This window comes from Achroia grisella, unplaced genomic scaffold, assembly GCF_030625045.1.
Source record: "Achroia grisella isolate CSIRO2021 unplaced genomic scaffold, CSIRO_AGI_Agris_v1 utg976, whole genome shotgun sequence".
NCBI lineage: Eukaryota > Metazoa > Arthropoda > Insecta > Lepidoptera > Pyralidae > Achroia > Achroia grisella.
Window position 1 is genome coordinate 1,800,744 of NW_026713078.1, and position 24,651 is coordinate 1,825,394.

Consider the following 24,651-nt stretch of genomic DNA (forward strand, 5'->3'; position numbering starts at 1 on the left):
TGCATCCAATATTTACAATTTGAATTGTTCCCTGGTAGGTACCAACTAAGTAGAAACTTGTATTTTAGGTACCAGTTCTCTCCTCTTACAATTCACAATGTTTGGAATTACAATTTATAAAAAGACAATCTATAAAAAGACAATTAGAAATCATACTAAATAAGTTGTATATTCACCCAGTGTTCATTATTCTGTTCATCTGAATCAATGATAGCCCCCCACCACGCGTTTTTCCAGAAACTTTTTACCACCACCTTCCAGCAATGGAATTTTCGAACTGATATGATATTGAAAACTTCAAGAAAAGAGCTTATTCCTTATTAAAAGGCAGACAACACACTTGCAATTTCCCTAGTGTTACTATCGTGATAGTAAAGAAAAGAACGAAACGAAACAAAAACGAAAACAAAAATAAAAAATTGGTAATTCAGGGATATAGAAATAGCATAAAAAAATTACAAATATAAAGTAATTTATTTTTAACTAGCTACTTGGCCCGGCTTCGTCCGTGTGTACATGTATTTTATATATAAACCTGCCTCTAGAATCACTCTATCTATTAAAAAAAAAACCGCTTCAAAATCCGTTGCGTAGTTTTAAATATTTAATCATACATAGGGACAGACAGACAGCGACAGCGACTTTCTTTTATACTATGTAAGGATGTCTACTTATTGATTTACATTTCTTTTTTATTAAGCCGCAGAATGCTTTGCTCTTGAAATTAGTTACTTTGTGATACCAAATTCCATACTTCCTACGCATTTCGTACATTCCATTTATTTTTTTTAACATAATAGTTTACTAAAAATTTACCATAATTGGATGGTAATACGGATATCAAATGGTTTCCTGATGTAATGTATATATGTAGTAGATGGCTTATAATAAGGTACTTTACAATAAGATACCAAAGGATATATAGGAATTACCCTTAAATAAATTCAAAACATCTGTTAAATCGTATTTACTGAGCAAAGCCTATTAGTCGCTAAACGATTACTTGAATGACGAGCGTGCATGGCAATAGTTGCTCATGCACTGGATTTTTATTTAATGTTAGACATAGACACCTATATAAATATACATTGTAAATAAACTGGCTTTTAAAAAAAAGTATTTCAATTGAGTCTTGCCAGTTCTTCTCAATTGGATCCATTTAGTGAACTGGACGGTAGGGAAAAAATTAAAATTATAATGTAAAAAAAAATTGACGTTCATAAGCGGCTAAAATGTCCTGCCTGAATAAATCATTTTTTAATTTGAATTTGAATTGAATTTGGTTGTCGCTTATCGTCAGGTAGGCCGTCAGTTTATTTATCACTAAACCAAACCATAATGCCAAACATAAAAGTGAACAGTAGATTCGTTTTTTATACAACTAATATATATTTTTATTCATTCTAATACTCAAGAAAAGTTTAGTCTCTATAATCAGCGTGGGTTTCTAACTTGAGACTCGTGTATACAATACTACTAATAGTAGTCCTATAAATACACCATCAGATCCTATACCTACATCATTAGCTTAATAGCTATAATTACCGCATTACGTATCTACATACAATTAGTTGCGATCATTAAATAAATTTGCTTGACTAGTTAGTGTTACGTTTGGGTTATTGATCTGTAGAAGATGAATAATAGATGTATTATAGTTAAGGAATTAATTATTAATTAATTATTTCTCTTGTTATGAGATCAGTTTACACAAAATGAAGCTTAGTGACAGATAGTAGGTAGAAAATTTAAGAAATGAACAATAATTTATTTATTTTCATGTCTACTCTATTGCATTAGACATCGATAATAATTCAAATAGTAAATTTTCATAAACTGATACAAAGAGCAGTTATCAGACTTGGATCGGATCGAATTGGGGATCGAAATTATGACAGCCTAAGACTAGGTTCGAACCCCTAACGGTGCCCAGACTAAAGAAGTATCTGTCGAGCGGGATTGATATGTCATCAGCACTCGCCCCCTATCGTCCGTTGAAGCTGTAAAGCAGCAGTCAACAGCATTAGAGTTGCCCGAAAAAAAACTAGTGGTACTCCCAAGTCTGGAATACGTTTAATTAAATGGTTATCAGTTTGGTATTAAATATGGCCTGGCCTGTCCATCGCCATTTCATCATAGTAATCTTGTATCGACCACTCCGTCCTGTAACAAATTAGGACGTTTCGAATACGATCTCTCAAAGAAACTTTGAGCGTAGCACTCCATATGGTTCACTGACTTACTTTCAACACATGTAGCAGTTCCATCGTCAAGGTTTACATCTATGCAACGATGTTAAAATGTATTTCTATTTATAAATTACAATTTCCATTTAAAACTAATATATTAGACACTATTATTATACTGAGAAAGATTTGATCTTTGTATGATGCAACGGATGAACTCATAAATACTTAAGCAGTTTAATAAAAAGCTGTCAGCTATTAGGGAGCTACATATGTGACTAGATTATGTAAAAATATAATAGCTACGAAGCTTCTAAAATTTTCTTTTCTAACACTTTCTTTGGTCGAGGTTTTGACTCCTTGTACGGTATCGGCTATCTATATTATGTATGTATTATATTTATAAAAATAAAATCTATGTATTTATATCAGTTGTCTATTAACCCTAACACAAGCTCTACTTAGCTTGGGCCTAGATGGTACTGTCTGAATTTTCCTGAGTGATTATTCTAATTACTATTGAAGATTTTTAATCATCTAAATTATGTACAATTTTTTATAACGAAAATCTATGAACATACCTACTAGATTGATCACTCAAGTATCCTTTTCATATTTCAACTATTTTCCTTGGGGAAATTTACTTAGTTTAATCAATACCGTTACGAGACCTTCACAGCTCTCCCGTATCGTAAACACACAAACATTAAAAATTTATTAACACTTTCAAGAGAGACAGTCTTTTTTATTTGACAGCTATTGCAGTGTTTTTATCCCAGGTTACTATTGATTCGAGAGTAGGTAGCTATTTTGTAAAAATTATAATAATTAATGAATCAGTGAATATTTTGTAACGGTGATATTTTATTTCACATTTGTAGTATAGTTTTATTTAATACAGAGTTTTTTTTAATTCTTGATTTATTTTTTAAAGGCACTGCTGATATATATATCTGTGTTCCTTGTAGAAAATGCCCCAAGATGTTGAGTCCGCCATGTGCATTTATCTATTGCATCCACTTTATATGTGTGTTTGTACGTTAAAGTTTAAAAAAAAATTACTAATATACTCTAATATTGATTATCTTTACATAGTATAAAACCGCTTCCACTGTCTGTTCGCTTAGATCTTTTAAACTACGTAACGCCAGGAATTAAATGTTCTCTTTAACGTTTATTGAAATATATCATTGGGACTAGATGGCGCTGATTTGATTGTGATGTTCGTCAGATATGTATAATTTAGAGGCAAACAACAAAATAAGTCTGCCTCAGGCTGACAGAGAATTAACGTCATCATCGTTAAGTATAACCGTAGAATGTAAGTCGATATTGGAGAAATTTTATCTACCAAAGGAACTCGTTATTCGATACCTGCAGGAATCTTAGCGAATGTAACAAAGTCATAGCTACTCGTTAAATTGTAAACGTAAGTTTCTCGTTAAATTTCCAGATTCCCAATTGGAAACTGGAAACATCGTTACGATGATAATGTTTGACGATAATAATGGTGACGAAACGGGAATGTTGTTCGATTTGCATTAAAATTTACGAGTATTAAAAACATTTTTATATATTATTAAAAACAAAGTTAGCAACGAAAGACATTGTAACATCTTTCGTTGCTAACTTTGTTTTTAATGTCTTTTACACAAAAGAATATTTCTTTTATATATAATTTCATTGTATATTTTGTCAATAATCCATAATTAATAAATAAACCTGGACGCTGATGAGATGCCGCTTTGTTAATTACAAAGCGTCATCTAGTTTCACTGAAAACAGAGCTTTTGTAATGGGTACCAGACAACTGATATAAATACTTCTTTTTGTAAATACATAAACAATATTTATAGAAAATACCGAAAACAATATAAACAATCATACTCATCATACACATAAATACAAATGTTTGCACGGTGCGAGGAATCGAACCCGCGACGGAAGTAAAACTATGTGCTAACATCGAAGCCGTCATTGTGGCCGTCATGTCAAATAAATAAATAAACTAAAATTATCAGTACATTAATAGTAGAATCAGAAATATGACTATTTTAAAGTGCTTGTACTAAGTTCATTTTAATAAAGATTATTTCTATTTCTATTCAAACGAGGTAAAGGTAAATAAGCATTGCATTTGTTTTGATTTCGTTTTTTTTCGTCAAGGGGTACGGTCGACTTGAACAAAACCTTATGTGAATAATAAAACATAAAAAAATATTGATTTCGAATTCACAACATACATCCGCAAAATTCGGATTATAGAGTATTTCGTTAAATTCTAATGACACTGACAAACAAACCGCAGTCGCCATCTTTTCATTTTACTAGCTAACAACCAATCAACACATCGCGTGCGTTTGCGCCAATAAGGTATCCATCACAAAGAACTGTGACTGTATAAAACCACAGATAACATAATGTAAAACGAAAGATCTTGACGTATATACACGATTTTATCATAAAAAAGTGTCAAAAAACGTCAACGTCATGTTTCCGGCAAGATCTTTGTTTTATATACATATGTAGGTCGGGTGTATAAAATCCAATCATACATCTTTACAACTGAAATCTCTTATCTTTTATACCGTCAGCAAACCGTACTACGTAATATGAGCATAAAACTTCACCCGTATAAATCAAAAGACTGAACTTCTGGTGTTTGTAATGTGCTACTACGGTACTAATAATATCCTTCAGATAGTTTAATTTACAGTCAAACTGCCTTGAAATACCACATACATAGACTATTTGAATTACATCTGAACTTACGACTCTATAGTTTCGTAATAGTAATTTCGATATTGCTTGTTACTGGGACGGTTTTAGGATATTGTTAAGATTTTCTATGAGTCTATTCAATACTACTGACATGCGCAGTCTTTCTTGTCTTACCTTACTTTCCAAAGTATCACAATGTGTTTTTTATCTGTTAAATAAAAAACAATTAAACTTTGCAATATTTATGAATGTAATATTATATGTTTTCTACAATCACTTACCATTTCCTACAATTGTATTTGTTACACTAAGGTTGCCTTGACAAAATTGCTTTCAGCAATAATACCGCCTTATTTTATTTATGCACTAATTAATTGTATCATTTTTTTGTCCGTATAAAATGCTACTTTATTTTATATTATTTATAAGTAGATACATCAGCTTTTCGTATTTACACACACACACTTTTCACACAGACAATATTATTGTATTAGTTTTTAAATATTATATTATATGTATGTTAGTCTATAAGGTATTTATAATATGGGCCTAGTTGCCTGAAATAAATGAATAAATAAATAAAATAAATAAAATTTATAACGAAATATTATTAAACTATATAAATAGTATAGCAATTTTTAAAATCCTAATAATTAAATACGCGTATTTACATAAACAAACTTTATATGAAACCTTCATACAAATATGAAGAAAGGCTGCGAAAATAAAGGATTCGTTCACATATTTCAAAAACTATGCAATAACCTTAGATTCAATAGCCTTTTAAAGTTTAATAGAGAGTTGAAGTTATCGCTCAGCAAAGAGTGAACAACACTGTAATAACTCAATGAAATAGCTTCAGATTTTAAGAAAACATCTTTTGAAATTGAGATATATTGTTGGCGTTGTTACTGCTAAGATATACAAGCAAGTATTATTCGATATAACAAATGAAGTTCGTATAACCTTGTTTGAATAATAAATGTTAATATTTTAAAATTAGAGACATTGTTTTAATGATTACAATAGTTTTTAAGATAATAGTAATTATACCATAACCAAATATAATACTTAATTATAATTGATTATATGTTACTGTGCATAATTTGATTATTGATTTAATATTATACATTGTTTGACATGTTGTCGCTTCATAATATAAAACAAAGCCGCTGTCGCTGTCTGTCCGTCCTTATGCTTAAATCTTTAAAACTACGCAACGGATTTTGAAGCGCTTTTTTTAATTGATAGAGTGATTCAAGAGGAATGTTTTTATATATATGTATAATACATGTACATCCGTGCAAAGCCGGGCGGGTAGCTAGTAAATTATAATTATAAACATGAATTCATATAACATATATATCCCGAGATAAGAATATATTATGGGTCTTTATGAGTTTATATGGACATGGTGGCCTTTGTTCAGCAGTGAACGTCTTCCGGGCTGAAATGATGTTGATGATGTATTATGGGTACTAGACAACTGATATAAATGTTCATAGATTTTTTTTATAATAATTTAGATTTGAATTAGAGTAAATATCTTCAATAGTATAATATCTCAGAGAAATTCACACAACGCCATCCAGTACCAATCTAAGCAGAACTTGCTTTATGGGTACTATACGACTGACATAAATACATAGGTACTTTTTTTTGTAAATACATACACTATATACATAGAAACGCATGAAGACCGATACAAACTGTCATACTCATGAATATGAATGTTTGTAGCGTGCGAGAATCGAACCCGCGACCATCGTAAGTGAGGCGGTGTGCTAACCACTAGACCACTAGACCGTCGAGATTATTACTATGGAAGTATAGATTTGCTCCTATATGTTTTAATGAATTTAGATTTTATACTATATTTGTATTAAAACTATTTAATACGGGATACATCGAGAGATTTTCAGGTAGCAACAACAAAGCATACTCCAAATTGTTGAACCTTAAACGTTGGAATTTTCTTTGTATGCTCCTTATAGGAACACGAAAATAATAAAACTCCTTTGTATACAAAATTTTAGAGACCAGTTAGTTTACATACTAAAAAGCAGGTAGAAAATTTATTAAAAAAAAATTTGGCTTTTATTCTATACAATATATATCTATTCATGTAGGTCTATTATAGACTCTTATGATATATTAAATCTACCATCACTTTGGAATGCTGTCGAGCTAAGAAGAACTGACATTTATTTATTCATTTCATGAGCTTAAACATGTTTACAAAACTACAGAATAATTTTATATTCATACTAGCTGTATCCAGGATTTTACTTACGTGAAATTTACAGCCTAATCTTATTCTGATGTACAAACTATATTACTGTAAAGTTTTATCATAATCTGCTCAGTAGTTTTTGCATAAAAGAGTAACAAACATCCATCCATACTCACAAAGTTTTGCGTTTATAACATTAATAAGTTTAGGGAGAATAGAGTGACCATCAGCATATATGCTATTGCAATCAAAACGAAGGTGTTCCTAAGGCAACCAACGTAATTTTTTCAAAGTTTTGATCTTTTGTTGCTGAATAGAATTTGTTACGGAAGGAAGGACTGTATTAGGGCTGGTTAAAAATGAGACACGTTCCTAGGTGAGGTAAAATAGGTGTAATCAGCTCGCTAGCAAAAATATAAAGACAATATGGCATAAGAAAACAAACGGTATATAACATAAAAACTATCAAAAAGGTTGCCATCGGCAACAGAATTGTTGCTGGTAAATGATACTGTGTTGTAGGTAGACACGATGTATATTACAAATGATAATTTACTGGCAATATGCACGTAGAAATATTGATCTTATATACTAAATGACAATAGGAAAATGTAAGGTGGGGTGACACAGTTTAGATACGGCAGTGCTTAGTAGACAATATTGGATTATTAAATGCAATTATTATTTTGATGTATCTAGGCAACTGAGTCCCATAAGAATATTATGTGGCAACACGTATGTGACACCCCTGGTGTTTCAGGCGTCCATAGGCTACGGTAACCGTTTACCATCAGATGGACCGTAAGCTTGTTTGCCACCTAAGTGGTATAAAAAAAAATTGAGCATCAATAAAAATGTTTGTTAACAAATTCTCTAGGAACAATGAAACTACCATCCTTAGAATGTCCCTATCCAACGGCTATCCTTAAAAAACCAACGTAATTAATTCAATGTTTAAACTTTTTCTTCTTGAATTGAATATTAAGCATCAATATGAGATTTTTCTTAAGAAATCCTCTAGGAACGTACCTAACTTCCATCCGCAGACTGTACCTATCTATCCATCGATTGAATTCTATTCGTTGTAAGTAGATAATAGTCGTTAGATAGTCAAAGGCTTTCTACGAGTTTGTAAACTGATAGGTAGTTGTTGCCCAGATTGGCCACTTATCAGAATCGAATTTCCGATGGAGGTTCGTGTAGAATTAAGACTGACAAACCTTTATAGAAAGGAAAATGTACATATCTAGAGAGACTTTTAAAGGCTTACGCTTACTTGAGCTTTGTGGAGAATCGTGAGTACAAAATGATTAATCAAATTATATAACTGAATCTCCGGTAACCCCTTTTTTTATTATAATAAATATTAATTTAAGAGACGATAGTAGGTATACCTTGCTATATTGACTTCAAAATAGATTCCGAAGATTTGGCTGTTGATACTAGTTTTGATCACTTTATTCAAGTAAAGTATAATATAAATAAATTATTTAAAAAAACAATTTCATATTTTAATATATACGTAATAGAAGTACAGTTGAGTTGATACTCCTGTAATAAACTTCGTTAAGATTACTACTAATTTATAATAAAATATACCTCAGTGTTCTAATGGCACACTGCTTTAATTGTACAGGTCATGGGTTCGATTCCTCCAAACATGCATTCGAGATGTGATTGTTTGTATAAGACTAGATATTTTCTATATATATATAATATGTATGTATTTATAAAAATATATATCTATATATTTATATCAGTCGTTTAGTAGCTTTAACACAAGCTCTGCTTAACTTAGGATTAGATAGCGCAGTGTGAATTGTCCTGAGATATAAATTATGAACATGTATATAATATTTATCTATAAGAATTTATTGCAAATATGAGTACATTTTTCTATAATAAAAATGTTGATCATATTATTATTTGTTTCAGAAAACTCTGTATCGGGTACATCAACACTTAATACCAAGAAGCATCGTCAAAGGAACTACAGACAAAGCTCTATGCCAAAACTGGGCTTACAAGACGATTACGGTAAGGAATCGACTCGACAAATCCGATAAATAACTGCTACTATTATGGGATTTGATGGGATTCTCTGTACGACTGTAACTCGTGATTGCATAGACCTTTTTCTATACTTCTCTGCAAAAATAATATTTGTTATCGGCATTGTATTGAAAATATAAACGAATACCAATATTTGCTGTCAATTTCTCACTGGAGTATATAAGATATCAGGACAATTCACACAGCGCCATCTAGACCCAAGTTAAGCTAGTTAAAGTTTGTGTTATGGGTACAATATAACTGATACAAATAAATAGATTTTTTTTCGTAAATACATACATATTATACATAGAAAATAGCCAGACCGATACAAACAATCATAGTCATGAATACAAATGTTTGTTCCGTGTGAGAAATCGAACAAATCGAACTAGAAGAGAAATAAAAACCACATGAAATTCTCATTAAAGAAACACCATAATAGTGTATTCCCTTAGTTCCAAACATCGAACTATCTGTTAGATATTATCAGTGTAATGGGAGCACTTAGCATAATACTAATGAGCGTCTATTTGTGATTACAGTGATCGAATTACTGAATAACCATAAAATTCTATGCTTGCTATTCAACCTGCTGTTTTCATCTTATGTTAATTAGTCTTTTTATTTGATATTTTTCCCAGAAGTATATCTAATATTATAATAATCTCAGGACAATTCGCACAGCGCCATCTAGACCCAAATTATGCTAACTAAAGCTTGTGTTATGGGTACTAGATGACTGATACAAATACATTTTTTTTTGTAAATACATAGATATATATTAGACATAGAAAACACATAAACCGATACAAACAATTATACTCATGAGTAATAAATACCGTGCGAGGAATCGAAACCGCGATCATCGAAAGTATGGCGGTATGCTAAACCGCTACACCACTGAGGTTGTCAAATTTAAAGTTTGTGTTTGTTTGTTTGAGATAATCTCCGATTCTGCTGATCCGATTTTAAAAATTCTTTCACTGTTAGAAAGGTATATTATGTCCGAGTGCTATAGGATATGTAACATCAAGGTAAGGTAACTACTAATAGAAGCAGAGCAGCAATGAAAAATGTGGGAAAAAATATTAATTTAACTCATTACTTAAAATAAATGTGTTATTTGTAAGATTTCGAAGTTTCGTACATTCTAGTAACTATCTGACAAAAGATTATATAAAATAAAATAAAATTTAAATAAAACTTCTCACAATACTCCATACACATCAACTATCTTGGACGCTGTACAAGTATTGTAGTAACTATCTGACAAGAGATTAAATAAAATTTAAATAAAACTTCTCACAATACTCAGCTTTGCATACACATCAACTATTTTGAATTGTGGGTTTATCGAAAAGTTTACAGCAATTGTACACCTTGTTGATTGCCCAGGTGATAATCTGGTCGTAAGCGCACAATATATTGCGGCTTACGACTCTATGGGGGCAAAAGAAAGTATCCTCCAGACAAAGAGAATTAGGCCAAAGGGCCTTCGGATTTACGACAACAGCTGTTTGTTTAGGATAGTTCCTATCCTTTCAGTTTCTACTCTGCCAATGTAAATATACAATTTGTTAATTAACTCCACAGATAGTCAACAGAACTACATGAGTATGGGTGTTTGTCGTACGGAATCGTTGAATATTCAGTTGGAAGTACCACCAGGACAGAGCAGCGGTTTGGCAGTGCATGAGGAAAATTCAGCGTTGGTGATATCTCATCTGGCAGCACAGTCGCCAGCTTATAGGTATGTTAAAAAAATTAAAATCAAGATATCTTTTTTTTATCTTAGGATAATGCACACAGCGCCATATAGGCCCAAGTTAAGCTAACTAAAGCTTGTGTTATGTACTTGATAACAGATACAAATATATATATACATATATTTTTGTTAAATACATACATATTATATATAGTAAACACCTAGACCGACATGACACAAATAATCATACTCATGATTACAAATGTTTGTGCCGTGCGAGGAATTGAACCCACGACCATCGGAAGTAAGGCGGTGTATTTAGCACACCGCCTTACTATTATTCGGTCTATTACAGGCTCTTGTGATATATCAAATGTACTATCAGTTCGAGCTAAGAAGAATTGAGAAGAAAATAAGCTCATATTCTTTTCAAATGAGCTTGTACATATTTCATAAATACAGAATTACTTTTAATTTTTTATTAGGGAGAATAGAGTGACCACTAGCGTATATGCTATTGCAATTTTGTCAAAAAGTCCAATCAATATAATAATATAAGTCAATGGAATTCTTTAGAGCTCTTTCTCTCTCACTATTCTTTTCAAATGATCTTATACAATTACTAAAATACAGATTCAATTTTAAATTCTATTAGAGAGAATGCAGTGACACAAGTATTATAGAACGAATTGCATATACTATGCTATTGGTTTTATAATATTTGTCAAGTAAGAATATTTACAAAATAGCTACAAGTAATTTATCATTATATATACATCATTTATAAAATGAATACCATATACTATGCTATTCGTTTTATAATATTTGTCAAGTAAGAATATTTACAAAATAGCTACAAGTAATTTATCACTGCTGGATCTATTCTATATATATCTTTGTAATTATCTATTCACATGGGTAAAATTATCCTGATCAATTCATTCATAAGTATACCATAATTTGGAAGAGGATATTGACTCCGGAAACAAAGTTATTTTCTATACCTACCTCAGAAGAGAGGGACTTTATAATTTGTACAAATAATTTGAATAAATTATTATTATAATTCCTTTTCAATAAATTAGCATATACATATATTGGTCTTGATACCTAGTTTACAATATACTAGCTGTATTTATAAGTTTAGTATCTTTTCACAGACAATAAATAAATTTCCAGAAGTGTGTACATTTGCTTTTGCAAAATAACAACCCGAAAACCTATTTTTGCTTTTATGAATATTTTCCTAGATGTTTAAGGTTTATTGTTCTTTTCCATTTGCTGTTTCTTTAGACTGTTATTAATTATATTACTTATTCTATTGATATGTTCGTCTAAGTCCAACGTAATCTCTGGTATATGAAATATCAGATCTTAATTCTCAGTAGATTTTAATATTCATGATAGTTCATCTACTACCTACTAGTTTCTATATGGTCGTTAACTTATTTACTATCAATAGAGACATAAAATATATATAGTTTCTGCCATATCCAGTATTACTTGGGAGTGGATGTAATAAAATATAGAAGATCTTTAAAATGACAAACATGTTTTTACAGCTACTAATAGAAATTCATTAATCATTATTACGAAATGGACTTTCATATCTTACTAATATTATAAATGAGAAAATTTGAGTGTATAGATAGATAAATGTATGGATGAATGTTTATTATTCTTTCACGCAAAAACTACTGAACATATTTCAATGGAAATTTATAATATTATAGCTAATACAGTAGAATAATAATAGGCTATAAATTTCATGAATGTGAAAACGCGGGCACAGCTTTTTGTATAAAAATGGGTATATATAAAATTGTTTAAAAATACGTAAAATAGTCAGAGAGACAAAGTAGTCAAGTTTATTGTTGCACGAATAAAAATTCATACGCCAATATAAATTGTAACAGAACAGTCTTATTAATAAATTTGTTGCTTTTTAGATCCGGTTGTGTACAAATAAGAGACAGAGTAATGTCCATTAATGGACACGAAAATCTGACTGTGGACGTTGCTAATGAAATATTACAGAGAAGAAATGACTCCCACAATCCTAAGTACCTGACATTAAACGTGGAGTTCAGCATGGCTAACACGATAGAAGCCTCGAGTGGTGTATTTAATGTGAAATTGGCTAAAACTACAGGAGGCCTTGGAGTTACTATCACAGGTAATATTAAGTTATTCATTATATATACATATGTATGATACGATTTTGAAATCTTTAAAAAAAGGCATTTATTCTTCTTAAAATGTCGGACGTACTTGCAATTCCTCTAGTGTTGCGGGTGTTCATGGGCGACGGAAATCATTTACCACCATGAGCCGCAAGTTTATTTGTCCCCTATGCTATAAAATATATATGCAAATTATAACCTTGTTAATTATTATCTGTAGGCTTTTAAAATATTGTCAATAAATCAAACTATATCATTATATCTATCTTGTAATAAACGTAAGCATGGAATAATATCTAGATATTTTTAATAACCATATCGATTTCATTTGTTCTTGATTATTTTTACATTATAATATAATATATCAGGGCAATCCAAATAACGCGATCTAATCCCAAACAGACTAACTAAGCAGAGCTTGTGTTATGGGTACTAGACAACTGATATAAATACATAGATACATTTTTTTTTGTATTACATACATACACCAAGACCATTTGTACCGTGAGAGGAATCGAACCCCCGACCTTCTTAATAAGGCAGTGTGCTACACTGCTAGATGCGTGATGCGCACTGCGTGATTATACTAATTATATTTTTGTGACTAAACATCTGCATTACTATATAATATCTTATAAGATGGGTAGAAAATCAGTTTTCAGTATTAACATTTAAGTTATATTTTTTGTCTAATTGAATCCCAATGACTATTTTTAGGATGTAAACAAAAATTATTAAGTAATGAAGAACCGATGGTGATATCAGATATAAAACCAGGATCCGTGGCACACAGGAGCGGGGCACTGGCCCCGGGAGATCAGTTGCTTGCGATCAATGGGCAGCCATTACATAATTTATCGCTGGTAAGTGCTAGACAATTTAGTACTGGAGCCTAATGAGATTTCTATTACGGAGTGAATTAACCACTGTGACTGTAAGCAACAGTGTGACGATCTAGTATATCCTGGCCTTTACTATCCATCTATTTTCACGCCAAATCCATAATAGGCAGAGCTCATTGTACTATGGAAAACAAATATACCTAAAGACCATGCCAAAGAAACAAATAAATATTACTATTCAAGGAATGAACGACAAATGACTGTAAATGTGCAGAGCTCACTGTACTATGGTAAACAAATATACCTAAAGACATGTCATAGAAATAAATAAATATATAACAAATGGGTATGTGATTAATTTATATGCGGTTGAAGTGAGAGCAAGACGTATACCAGCTAAATCTCTCAAAAATCTTGTCCTGTCTAGAAGTGCAGAAAGATCAGGTGCAGTCTAAATGGACAAAATATCCAACTTCATACCAACAAATTTGGAGATATTGTTTGCTTTTTTAATCAAATATTGGTAAATAAAATATTGGCAAATATTTAATGATTTGATTTCATCAAAAAGAAAATTTCTTGCAGAATCTACTCTGTTATCTTATAGTTGCTATTGTACTACTTGTACTTTTATTATGTGTATTCATGGATTATATTGAGCTAGTAAATTTAAGGTTACTCAGTCAGAAGGATTACTAATGTCATCATAAATCACCAAATTCAAGTCTGAACATGGCCCGCGGAATTGGAACTGTCCAAATTAATACTATACTAAAGCTTATCCATCTAAATTGAGTTTTTAAGAGATAATAGCCTGGTAGTTCTTACTATGGACCATCTCTCATACATAGATTATTATTTTGTGTTTAAAAATTAGCATTACGTCTGGTAAAATTAGTATTCTGTACTTAATGAATTATATTATTTATGTTTAATATCATTACCATTACCATGAGATCATATATAATCAGTGTGGAAATCAGACTACCCCTACTGGAAGTGTTACGACCTCCTGTATTGGTGATCAAATTCCGACCGTTATTGAATCTACCCATATTGCGACACGTGTTTCCCTTCTAAACGAGTTATCATCAGGCAATGAATATAGTTTGGAAGCCTAGTATTATCTCATCGGCAACGAAATTGCGACTAAAATGGACTTCCGCAAAATAACTCCTATTTCGTTAAATTGATTATTCTTTGTAAATAATTTATTCCATTACACAATGTCCTAAAAATACACACCGTATATTAACCTAAAACTTATGAATATATTTATGATGTGCCAGTACGTGGACGGCATTGATTTTAAATTGCTAATTATTTTCAGGATACGGCTTTTAATATTCTACAAAATTCACCGGACGATATAATTACGTTGAAAATCAGAAAGCGTGACCTAACCGAGGATTGGGCGAATATTCACAAGCACAACGCCAAACTAACATTACAAAGTTTCAGTAATATTGAAATTAAAGCAGTGGTACATAGCGGCGAAGATTCTGGGCACCATACAGAGAGCCCTAATAATAGTGCTAAGGAAAGCGAACGCAGTCACGGTAGCAATGAAAATGGTAATACGGCTGTTTTCACTGTCGAGTTAATTAAGCAAGAGAACGGGCCCTTGGGATTAACAATCGCTGGTAGCGAGGACGTAACGCAGCCTATTTTGTTAAGTGGTCTCGTCGAGGGTAAGAATAAGAAAATTGCATGAATTTTATACAGATACGTATATTCACATTTTAATTATACCCGTATTTTAGGAGGCGTAGCTGAGAAATGTGGAAAATTAGCTATAGGCGATGAGTTATTAAGCATAAACGGTGAGAGTGTTCTCAGCAAACCACTTTCTGAAGCTATTAAACTTCTCCAACAGAGCGGTCAAAGAATTCAATTACAGCTGTGCAGAAAAGTTACAGGTAAAATGAATATAAAATATCCTCATATTATATTAACGACTTGGCTTCGCGATCCAATTATTGTGAAAGATTTTTTAAATTGTATCGTTAAGTATTTCTTTCAAGTCAATAGATAGATAATTCATTTGCTTGAACATTGTTTTCTATACAATAAAATAAGGTACAAATATTCACTTCATAATTAGGAGGCATGCAAATTGGATTTTTTAAAAATATTACATTACAAATTAACAATCAGAAAATTAAGTCATATCTATTCTTGCAAAGTTTAACTGCATTTTTCTAATTGAAATAATCTTTAATATGTTTAATATTTGTTTTGTTCTGATTATATTATAATTAGTTGTGATTAATCCTAATTTAATATTGATTAATAGTCTATTAAAGTAATAATTAAAATGAAATGAAAATTCTCTATACATAGGATCATTAGAGAGTGCTGAATGCAGCGCGAGAGATTCTAGTCATTCCACGTCAAGCCCTGGACTTTCAAATGATAGTGCAGTTGAATCTTGGGATCAGAATACACCTGTTAGAACAAGTGCTAATTGTGGTAAGACACTTTTTACCAGTTAGTCACAATGACCAACAAACTGACGGCCCACCAGATAGAATGTAATGACCGTCACCTATAAACATGAACAGTACTATCAATAACAATCGTTTATCAGGACAATTCACACAGCGCCATCGAATCCTAAGCTATGCAGAGCTTGTGTTATTGGTAATAAACAACTGATATAAATACTTTTTTTAACAGACATATAAAATACATAGGAAATGCCCGGATCAAATAAGTAGTCATACTCATCAATTCAAATGTTTGAATCGTGCGAGGAATTGAACCTACATTTATTGGAAAGTAATCCAGTCGCTAGACCACAGAAACCTTATAATTATATACAAGCTTTATCCGATAAAATTATTATAATGTTTTCTGTTCTAGGTAACTCAGACGTAATAGAATATGCAGTACCAGATAAAACGAGAATTATAGACAAACAGCCGTACTCTCCAACAGACGAGGACAAACTAATGGCGTCTAATTTCAATTCAGCTGCACCGTACAGCATTAACGATCTACCACTACCGAATTACTCTTTGAACAATTCCCTAAAAACTTTCCACTACGAAAACACATGCATCATTCCAGAAAATACACTGAAGAACAAACAAAATATCACGAGGGAGGATGATGTACAGCAAATCGAGATTTTGACATCAAATATGAAGGAATGCCAGTTACACAATATGGAGAGATCGTCGTGTAAATGTGATTACGTGCAGATGGGGCCATATGGAATGGTATCGCCGAAGATCAGACGTCCTAATTGGGATAATGATTATTTAAATAACGGTATATATACGGTAACAACACCGCAGAAATCTCCGCACAAACCAAATATACCCGGTACAAGTTTTCAATTCTCCACTAGTCCTGTTTATGAAAATGATGTTCCAGGTAATTCAATTACTTGCTTGAATACACACAAAGCTAATTGTATTCTCACTTTACGAACCTTTTTCACTTTTATTGCACAGTTAAGTTTGATAATTTCATGAAATTTGTGTATAATCTCTTCTTATCAGATATAGCTTTTGTAATACTATGTCTGAGAAGTTATAAAAAATAAATAAATTTAAAAAATATGTAATTATTATCATGTTTACAATACAAATACACTTTAAAATGGTCAATTATGTATTCTTACAAATAAAGAAAGTTTGTGAGTGTGGATGGATGGATAAATGTTTGTTACTCTTTCACGCAAAAACTACTGAACGGATTTTGATGAAACTTTACAGTGATATGGCTTATATATTAGAATAACACATCAGTAAATTTGGGGATTTTCAGATTTCGTTCGGGAACCGCGGTCTCAACTAGTATATTATAAACGCCCCGGCTTCGCTCGGGTGTATTATTTATTATCGGATTTTGGAGCGTTTTTTTTAGTAGATAGAGTGATTCAAGAGGAAGCTTTATATATATAATAATACATATACACCCGTGCGAAACCGGGGTGAGTAGCTAGTATAGTATATGTTTAAAACTGCTTTAACAGGTCTATACAACAATGAAGCATCACCAGCCCGCGGTTCTATACACCACGTTATCTTATACAAGGACGCTATCTACGATGACTACGGCTTCTCAGTGTCTGATGGATTGTATGAGCGAGGGGTGTACATCAATCGAATAAGGAAGGGTGGCCCCGCCGACATTGTAGGGTTATTGAGGCCTTTCGACAGAATATTGCAGGTTAGCCAATTTTTGATGAGCGAATTTATTGTTGAGGAGTTACTTTGCGGTTTTACTTTTATTTAATAAATAAATAAACTCTGGACAATTAATATAGCACCATCTAGTTTAACGGTAAGCAGAGATTGTGTTATGGGTACTAGACAACTGGTATAAATACTTAGATTTTTTATTAAATACATACATACAAATTCCAAGACGATACAAACAATCATATTCATAAATGTTTGCCGTGCCAGAAATCGAACCCGCGACCATCGGAAATAAAGCGGTATACTAAACCGCTAGACCACCCGGTCCAGGCCGTCAAAGTTATTCATTTATTTATTTTGAAATTTCCAAATATAACAATGCTGATTTATTAAATTAAATTAAATACAAAATTGGAGTCGTGTCGTATCAACGTTTGAAGAGCATGATGGAAGATAGTGGAAAATGGCAAGAGCTCCGACAAGAGCGTAGCTCAATCTATATCAATCATATCATCTAATAATATCAACTAATAGTATAAAACAATGTCGCTGTCGCTGTCTGTCCGTCCCTATGTATGCTTAAATCTTTAAAACTACGCAACGGATTTTAAAGCGGTTTTTTAATAGATAGAATGATTCAAGAGGAAGGTTTATATATATAATACATGTGCACCCGTGCGAAGCCGGGGCGAGTAGCTAGTTAATAATATTTCATAGTAATATTTGACCATTATGTTGTGTAAACTAAACTAAACTTGTGGATACCTACAATATATCTGTATGTGGTTCGATTCCTCGCACGGTACAAACATTTGTATTAATGAGTATGATTGTTTGTATCGGTCTGGGTGTTTTCTATGTACAATATATACGCATTTATAAAAAACATGTATCTATATATTTATATCAATTATCTAATACCTATAATACACGCTTTGCTTAGCTGGGGACTGGATGACGTCATGTAAATTTTCTAATGTTATTATTATTATTAAATTGTAATTATAATTCTACAGGTAAATGGTACAAGAACGGTAGACTACGATTGCTGTCTCACCGTACCACTGATAGCATCGGCCGGTGATCGTCTCGAGATTGTCGTGCAAAGGCTTGCAACCTCCAGGGTAAGATATTGTTTTGTATATAGAATACGCAATGGAACACCTGCACTAACTACTTACATTAGTGGAGGATGATAAGATTATGATGATGTTATCAAATCAGGTCAGTTAGTCTGTTAGGATGATGTTCGCTAGATGGACCAAATTAAGAACTCGTTTCATGATCATCGTTGTCTTGCCTTTATCCCATTCTTTATCCCATTATTTGGGGTCTGTATTGTATGTCTTTCTCTTCCATTGATCTCTATCGGCCGTCATATCTGAGCATAGTCTCCTTGTATTCATATCATCTTTCACACAATCCATTCATCTTTTTTTAGGGCGTCCCCTCTCTTTCCATCCATCCACGTTCATATTTTTCATTTCATCAATAAAGTTTTGAAAATATACATTTTATATTTATATAATAAATTTTCATTTGTTATATAAACAAATTTTTATTTAATTATTATAAGAATAATATCTTAGGACAACTCACATTCTGCCAAGCCAAGCAGAGCTTGTGTTATTGTGAGTACTAGACAACTGATATTTTTTTGTAAATATGTACACAGAAAGTACCCAAACCGATACAAAAATTCTCTTGAATACATTTTTGTATAGTTCGAAAAATTGAACCTGCAACCATCGGTTTTGAAGCGATGTGCTAAACCGCTAGACCACCGAGGGCGTATCTATATATTGTCTATCTTATAATTATTTCACTATATGGGCTGACTGACCTGACCTCATGCTCATCTTATTAAAAGACGCTGTAAATATGTACAATATGTCGATAAATAGAGAACTCTTTGACCCTAATTATTGCATGAGCAGTGGTATTTATTAGCGTTTATTATCATCATACAATGCAGTAATTTAATTTGTATTAATATGTTTACCTAATTACTGTTAATAAATTACATATGATTAATTTACATTGCATTGCATTGATATGCAATGATTGAATTAGAAGATCGATAGGGACTTCATCCCCACACGGTGAAATCTAAGTGTTTTTCTAACCGTAAGAGGTTTCCTCTTACTAAAAAAAAAACTCTTTTAAAAAAGTTTCCACTACAATAAAGAAAGAGCTTTATTGTAGTGGTAACTTTTCAAAATACCAAAAGATATATTGATATTTTGATCTACATTTCAATTACTCAAAAAAATATTTAGTAATACTCGTCGTATAAAGCATATTACTCTGAAACCGTTATTTAGGGGACCGATCTTGTATGGCGTTAGTTGTTCAGATAAGGGATTTGTTATTTTAAATATTTTAGACATATGCACTACCTAAACTATTACTTGAAATCATTCAATGAAAATCCCGTGCATGGACGACTATTTGCCATGCACTGTATGAAACCGTGCATGGCAATAGTCGTCCATGCACAGACATAGACAGTTACACAATGTAAATAAATTGGCTTTAAAAAAAAGGAAATCAGTTGAGTTTCTTGCCAGTTCTTCTCAATTTAATCTATATACTGAAATAGACAGGAGTCTAAGTAAATAAGATGAAAATCCCGTGCATGGACAGTTACACAATGTAAATAAATTGGCTTTAAAAAAAAGGAAATCAGTTGAGTTTCTTGCCAGTTCTTCTCAATTTAATCTATATACTGAAATAGACAGGAGTCTAAGTAAATAAGATGAAAATCCCGTGCATGGACAGTTACACAATGTAAATAAATTGGCTTTAAAAAAAAGGAAATCAGTTGAGTTTCTTGCCAGTTCTTCTCAATTTAATCTGTATACTGAAATAGACAGGAGTCTAAGTAAATAAGATGACAATCCCGTGCATGGACAGTTACACAATGTAAATAAATTGGCTTTAAAAAAAAGGAAATCAGTTGAGTTTCTTGCCAGTTCTTCTCAATTTAATCTATATACTGAAATAGACAGGAGTCTAAGTAAATAAGATGAAAATCCCGTGCATGGACAGTTACACAATGTAAATAAATTGGCTTTAAAAAAAAGGAAATCAATTGAGTTTCTTGCCAGTTCTTCTCAATTTAATCTGTATACTGAAATAGACAGGAGTCTAAGTAAATAAGATGACAATCGCGTGCATGGACGACGGTTCATTTAATGATGGACATAGACAGTTTACAATGTAAATAAATTGGTTTTAAATAAAAGGAAATCAGTTGAGGTTCTTGCCAGTTCTTCTCAATTGAATCTGTATACTGAAATAGACAGGAAGGAAGAATCTTTAATTCATGAAATATACATGATATATAAATAAATTATTTTTGATTATCATTTTAAATACTATGTAATATCAGTTCCAAAAAAAAATTTATAACATAAAAAAATTATAGTCCAGTTTTTTGTCAATTCTTCTAAATTGAAGTAGCTAGCCGAATTGGACAGTAGTGTGATATGATAAAAAAGGTGATGGGCACAATAGGTCTAATGATCATACTTGATTAAATGATGTTGAGTTTCGAGTTACAAATTTAATATTTTTTTGTATTTTCAGGATCTGAAGAATCAGAGATTGGATGACAGTTCAAGCCCGAGCGACAGTAGTATAGTGACAAAAACTATTTAGTGTCTAACCCGACTTTAGTGAAATAACACCAAAGACTAGAAGATTTAGTGTTAATAAAAGTACTATTGAAGTGTGTACTTAATTTATATCAAATAAACATTGAACTGTGAGGGAACTCCAAATAGTTACAATCTATTTATAAATAGCTGTAATAGTTTTAGATATACCTACATTGAAAGTTACGATTTAGGATGTGCTACTAATTGAAAATTTAAAATAATATTATAATTATACATTTAAATAAAATGCAGATGTTTAGATAATACTCAATATTGTACAGGATTTATCGTAAAGTCGATATCCAGTGTTCATATATCATGCCATTCTTGGATATGAACAACTCTTTCAAAGAAGCGAACTGGACAATTTACATAACGCCATCTAGTCTCAAGCTAAGCTTGTGATGGGTACTAGACAGGTGATAAATATACTTAGATACATTTTTTTATAAACAAATAAAATACATAGAATACACCCAGATCAATACAAATAATCATACTCATGAATTGAAATGTATGTACTGTGCGATGAATTGAACCCGCGACCATCTGAGTAAAGCGGAGTGCTAAATCGCTAAACCAACGAGGCTGTCATTTATTGTAATTTTTAAAACTTCAGTAGATTTCAAAATTTACTTTCAGATGTCCATTTTGCTTCTTGGTGAAATTTCGTCTTGAAATATCTTGACGACTAACCCAAAATTCATAATATGTATTACTATTAAAATGTAGAAAATTGCAATCATTGCAAATGTGAATGCATCAACATATAAATTCATACGAAAATGTGATTTATAATCAATAGAAATAAACAAATTTCTCTGTTAAATTATAACAATACTCAAAACAAACGGCGGTAGGCTATTTCCTACCACATTGGATTCAAATATACCCAAAATAAAAGTGGGCATGTTATGTGGTGAATTTATCATCATCACTACCAAGATCTGGGATGATAATCTTGAAGGTAAAGTACAATACAAAGTATAAAAACAAAATAAAAATAGCTACGAGGTAAACAACAACAACAAATTGGTAGATTTAATGCTATGAAATAAATATAAATGATGGTGATAATCGTGATGATGATGATAGAGACGATGATGATGGCAATGATGATGCGATATTACATGTATCAATAAACAAACGTATAAAACAAATATAACGAAATATGTCAGGGTTTCCACATTTATGTAGAATATGAAGAACTAAAATTGTAGGAAGAATTGAAGTTTGTCTTAGTATAATAGTTAGAATATTAAACTATGTAATAGCTATAAATGTTATTATTATATTTTTTAATAACTAAATTAGAATCTGCATAAGGAATGCAAAGTCATAGTCATTAGAGAAGATTGAACATTATAAAAAAATTTTGAAACTGTTATTTAAGTCACTGTTTAATAATCCCATAATGTGCCTATTTGTTGTGCATAGTTACTTAGAAGTTTAGTATTATAATCATAAATTAATTAACAAACTGGATACCAGTGAATGAAATCTAAAATTCAGTATAGGATAAACTATATATTTTTTGTCAAATAAATATTTGGTTAATAAATACTCAAATATTTTGCATTTGATGCTTACATTTTTGGGTATTTCAAATTATTTGCCTACAAAACATTTAGACTACAAATATATAAGATTCTGCATACTGTGAAATGTGTTTTAAATTAAAGATACATCAAGATACAAATTTCTTTAACATTTTTCTGTCATTGTATTTCAGACATTTGCAATTAAAATTCCATTAGTAAATCCATCTCATTACTATAAATATGTCTAATTTATACAGATACAATCGTTTGTTTACTTTGTAAATTAGAATCAGAATTATTTTAATCTTCTACTGTTTGAACGCGAGCCAAAATATTTTTCTCAATCTAAACTTCCCGTCCTTTCACGCCATTTAGGAGTCTTGCGACTTAAATGTCTGTTTATGTTCGGGATCGGTGTTAATATCCTGCTTCTAGTGTCTGGACTGCAATTTTTAAACGCAAATATAAGACTTACAAGTCAAAATATAGTCATGTCAAATTCAATTGTATTTCCAGTGGACAATGTTCAGTTTCGATTGAGAACATCTTTGTCTCGTGAATATTTAAATTGTAAAATTCAGGGAATAGAAGCTGGATTGTACGACGTTTAATTATATACTTAAATGTATTGAACCTATCCCAGAATGTAATGAATTGTAAATAATGAAGTAACCATGGTTTGTAGTGATACTGTTGTTAAAATCAGACTGATAGGAAATGTAATAGCTTAGAAATCGTGTAAAATATATAATAGTACTACGGTAATGTCATTTTCAACACCATAGAACGTCGTATCTAATATTGTAAATTTAATAACTTTGGACTTTAACATGTTTAATTAGAGTACAGTATGACTTGGAGTGTTTCTATATAGATCATAGTAAAGGTTTGTTGTAGATAGAGAATGAAGAAACGATTAACAATTTGCATAATTTGTTTGGATAAATTTTTTAATTAGAAAATAAAATTTAAAAGATTTAAAAATTAATGTTGTTTGAGAATAACTTCATCTATTGCTAAAGTTTTAAATAATACTCAATGGTTGACTGCTAAAATATTACGACATAATTTAATTATAGAGAAATGTCATTAATTAAACAAGAAAGAAGAAGACTCATTAAAATTCTGCACAAGATACTGATTAGCTTGTTTTTAATTAATGCAACAAAGCAAATAAAGGGCATAATTTAATAATCAATTTAAATTATCATTTAATATCTCAACATAATTAAAAACCTTTAAAAGCTTTGCAACAAAATAATAATAATCTTTATGTAGTACTCCCAAGAAAAGTTTTTTTATGACGAAATATTTTTACTGTCAACCCAAAGTTGGTAAATATTTTGTGCTTTTACTAGACTCGCTCAAA

At 31.2% G+C, this 24,651-nt stretch overlaps 1 protein-coding gene across 1 annotated transcript in view; it reads left to right on the forward strand.

Moving 5' to 3' along the window:
• LOC131854294 (glutamate receptor-interacting protein 2) overlaps positions 1-21,968 on the forward strand; it is a 77,915-nt gene extending 55,947 nt beyond the window's left edge. Inside the window, exons 6-16 of the mRNA XM_059205392.1 lie at positions 9,076-9,177; positions 10,789-10,945; positions 12,850-13,076; positions 13,801-13,946; positions 15,256-15,616; positions 15,689-15,844; positions 16,269-16,397; positions 16,791-17,306; positions 17,911-18,107; positions 19,096-19,203; positions 21,671-21,968. Of these exons, the coding sequence (XP_059061375.1) occupies positions 9,076-9,177; positions 10,789-10,945; positions 12,850-13,076; positions 13,801-13,946; positions 15,256-15,616; positions 15,689-15,844; positions 16,269-16,397; positions 16,791-17,306; positions 17,911-18,107; positions 19,096-19,203; positions 21,671-21,742 (2,171 nt within the window). The 3' untranslated portion in view covers positions 21,743-21,968. The remainder of the gene's footprint in view (positions 1-9,075; positions 9,178-10,788; positions 10,946-12,849; positions 13,077-13,800; positions 13,947-15,255; positions 15,617-15,688; positions 15,845-16,268; positions 16,398-16,790; positions 17,307-17,910; positions 18,108-19,095; positions 19,204-21,670) is intronic.
• The last annotated feature ends 2,683 nt before the right edge of the window (positions 21,969-24,651 follow it).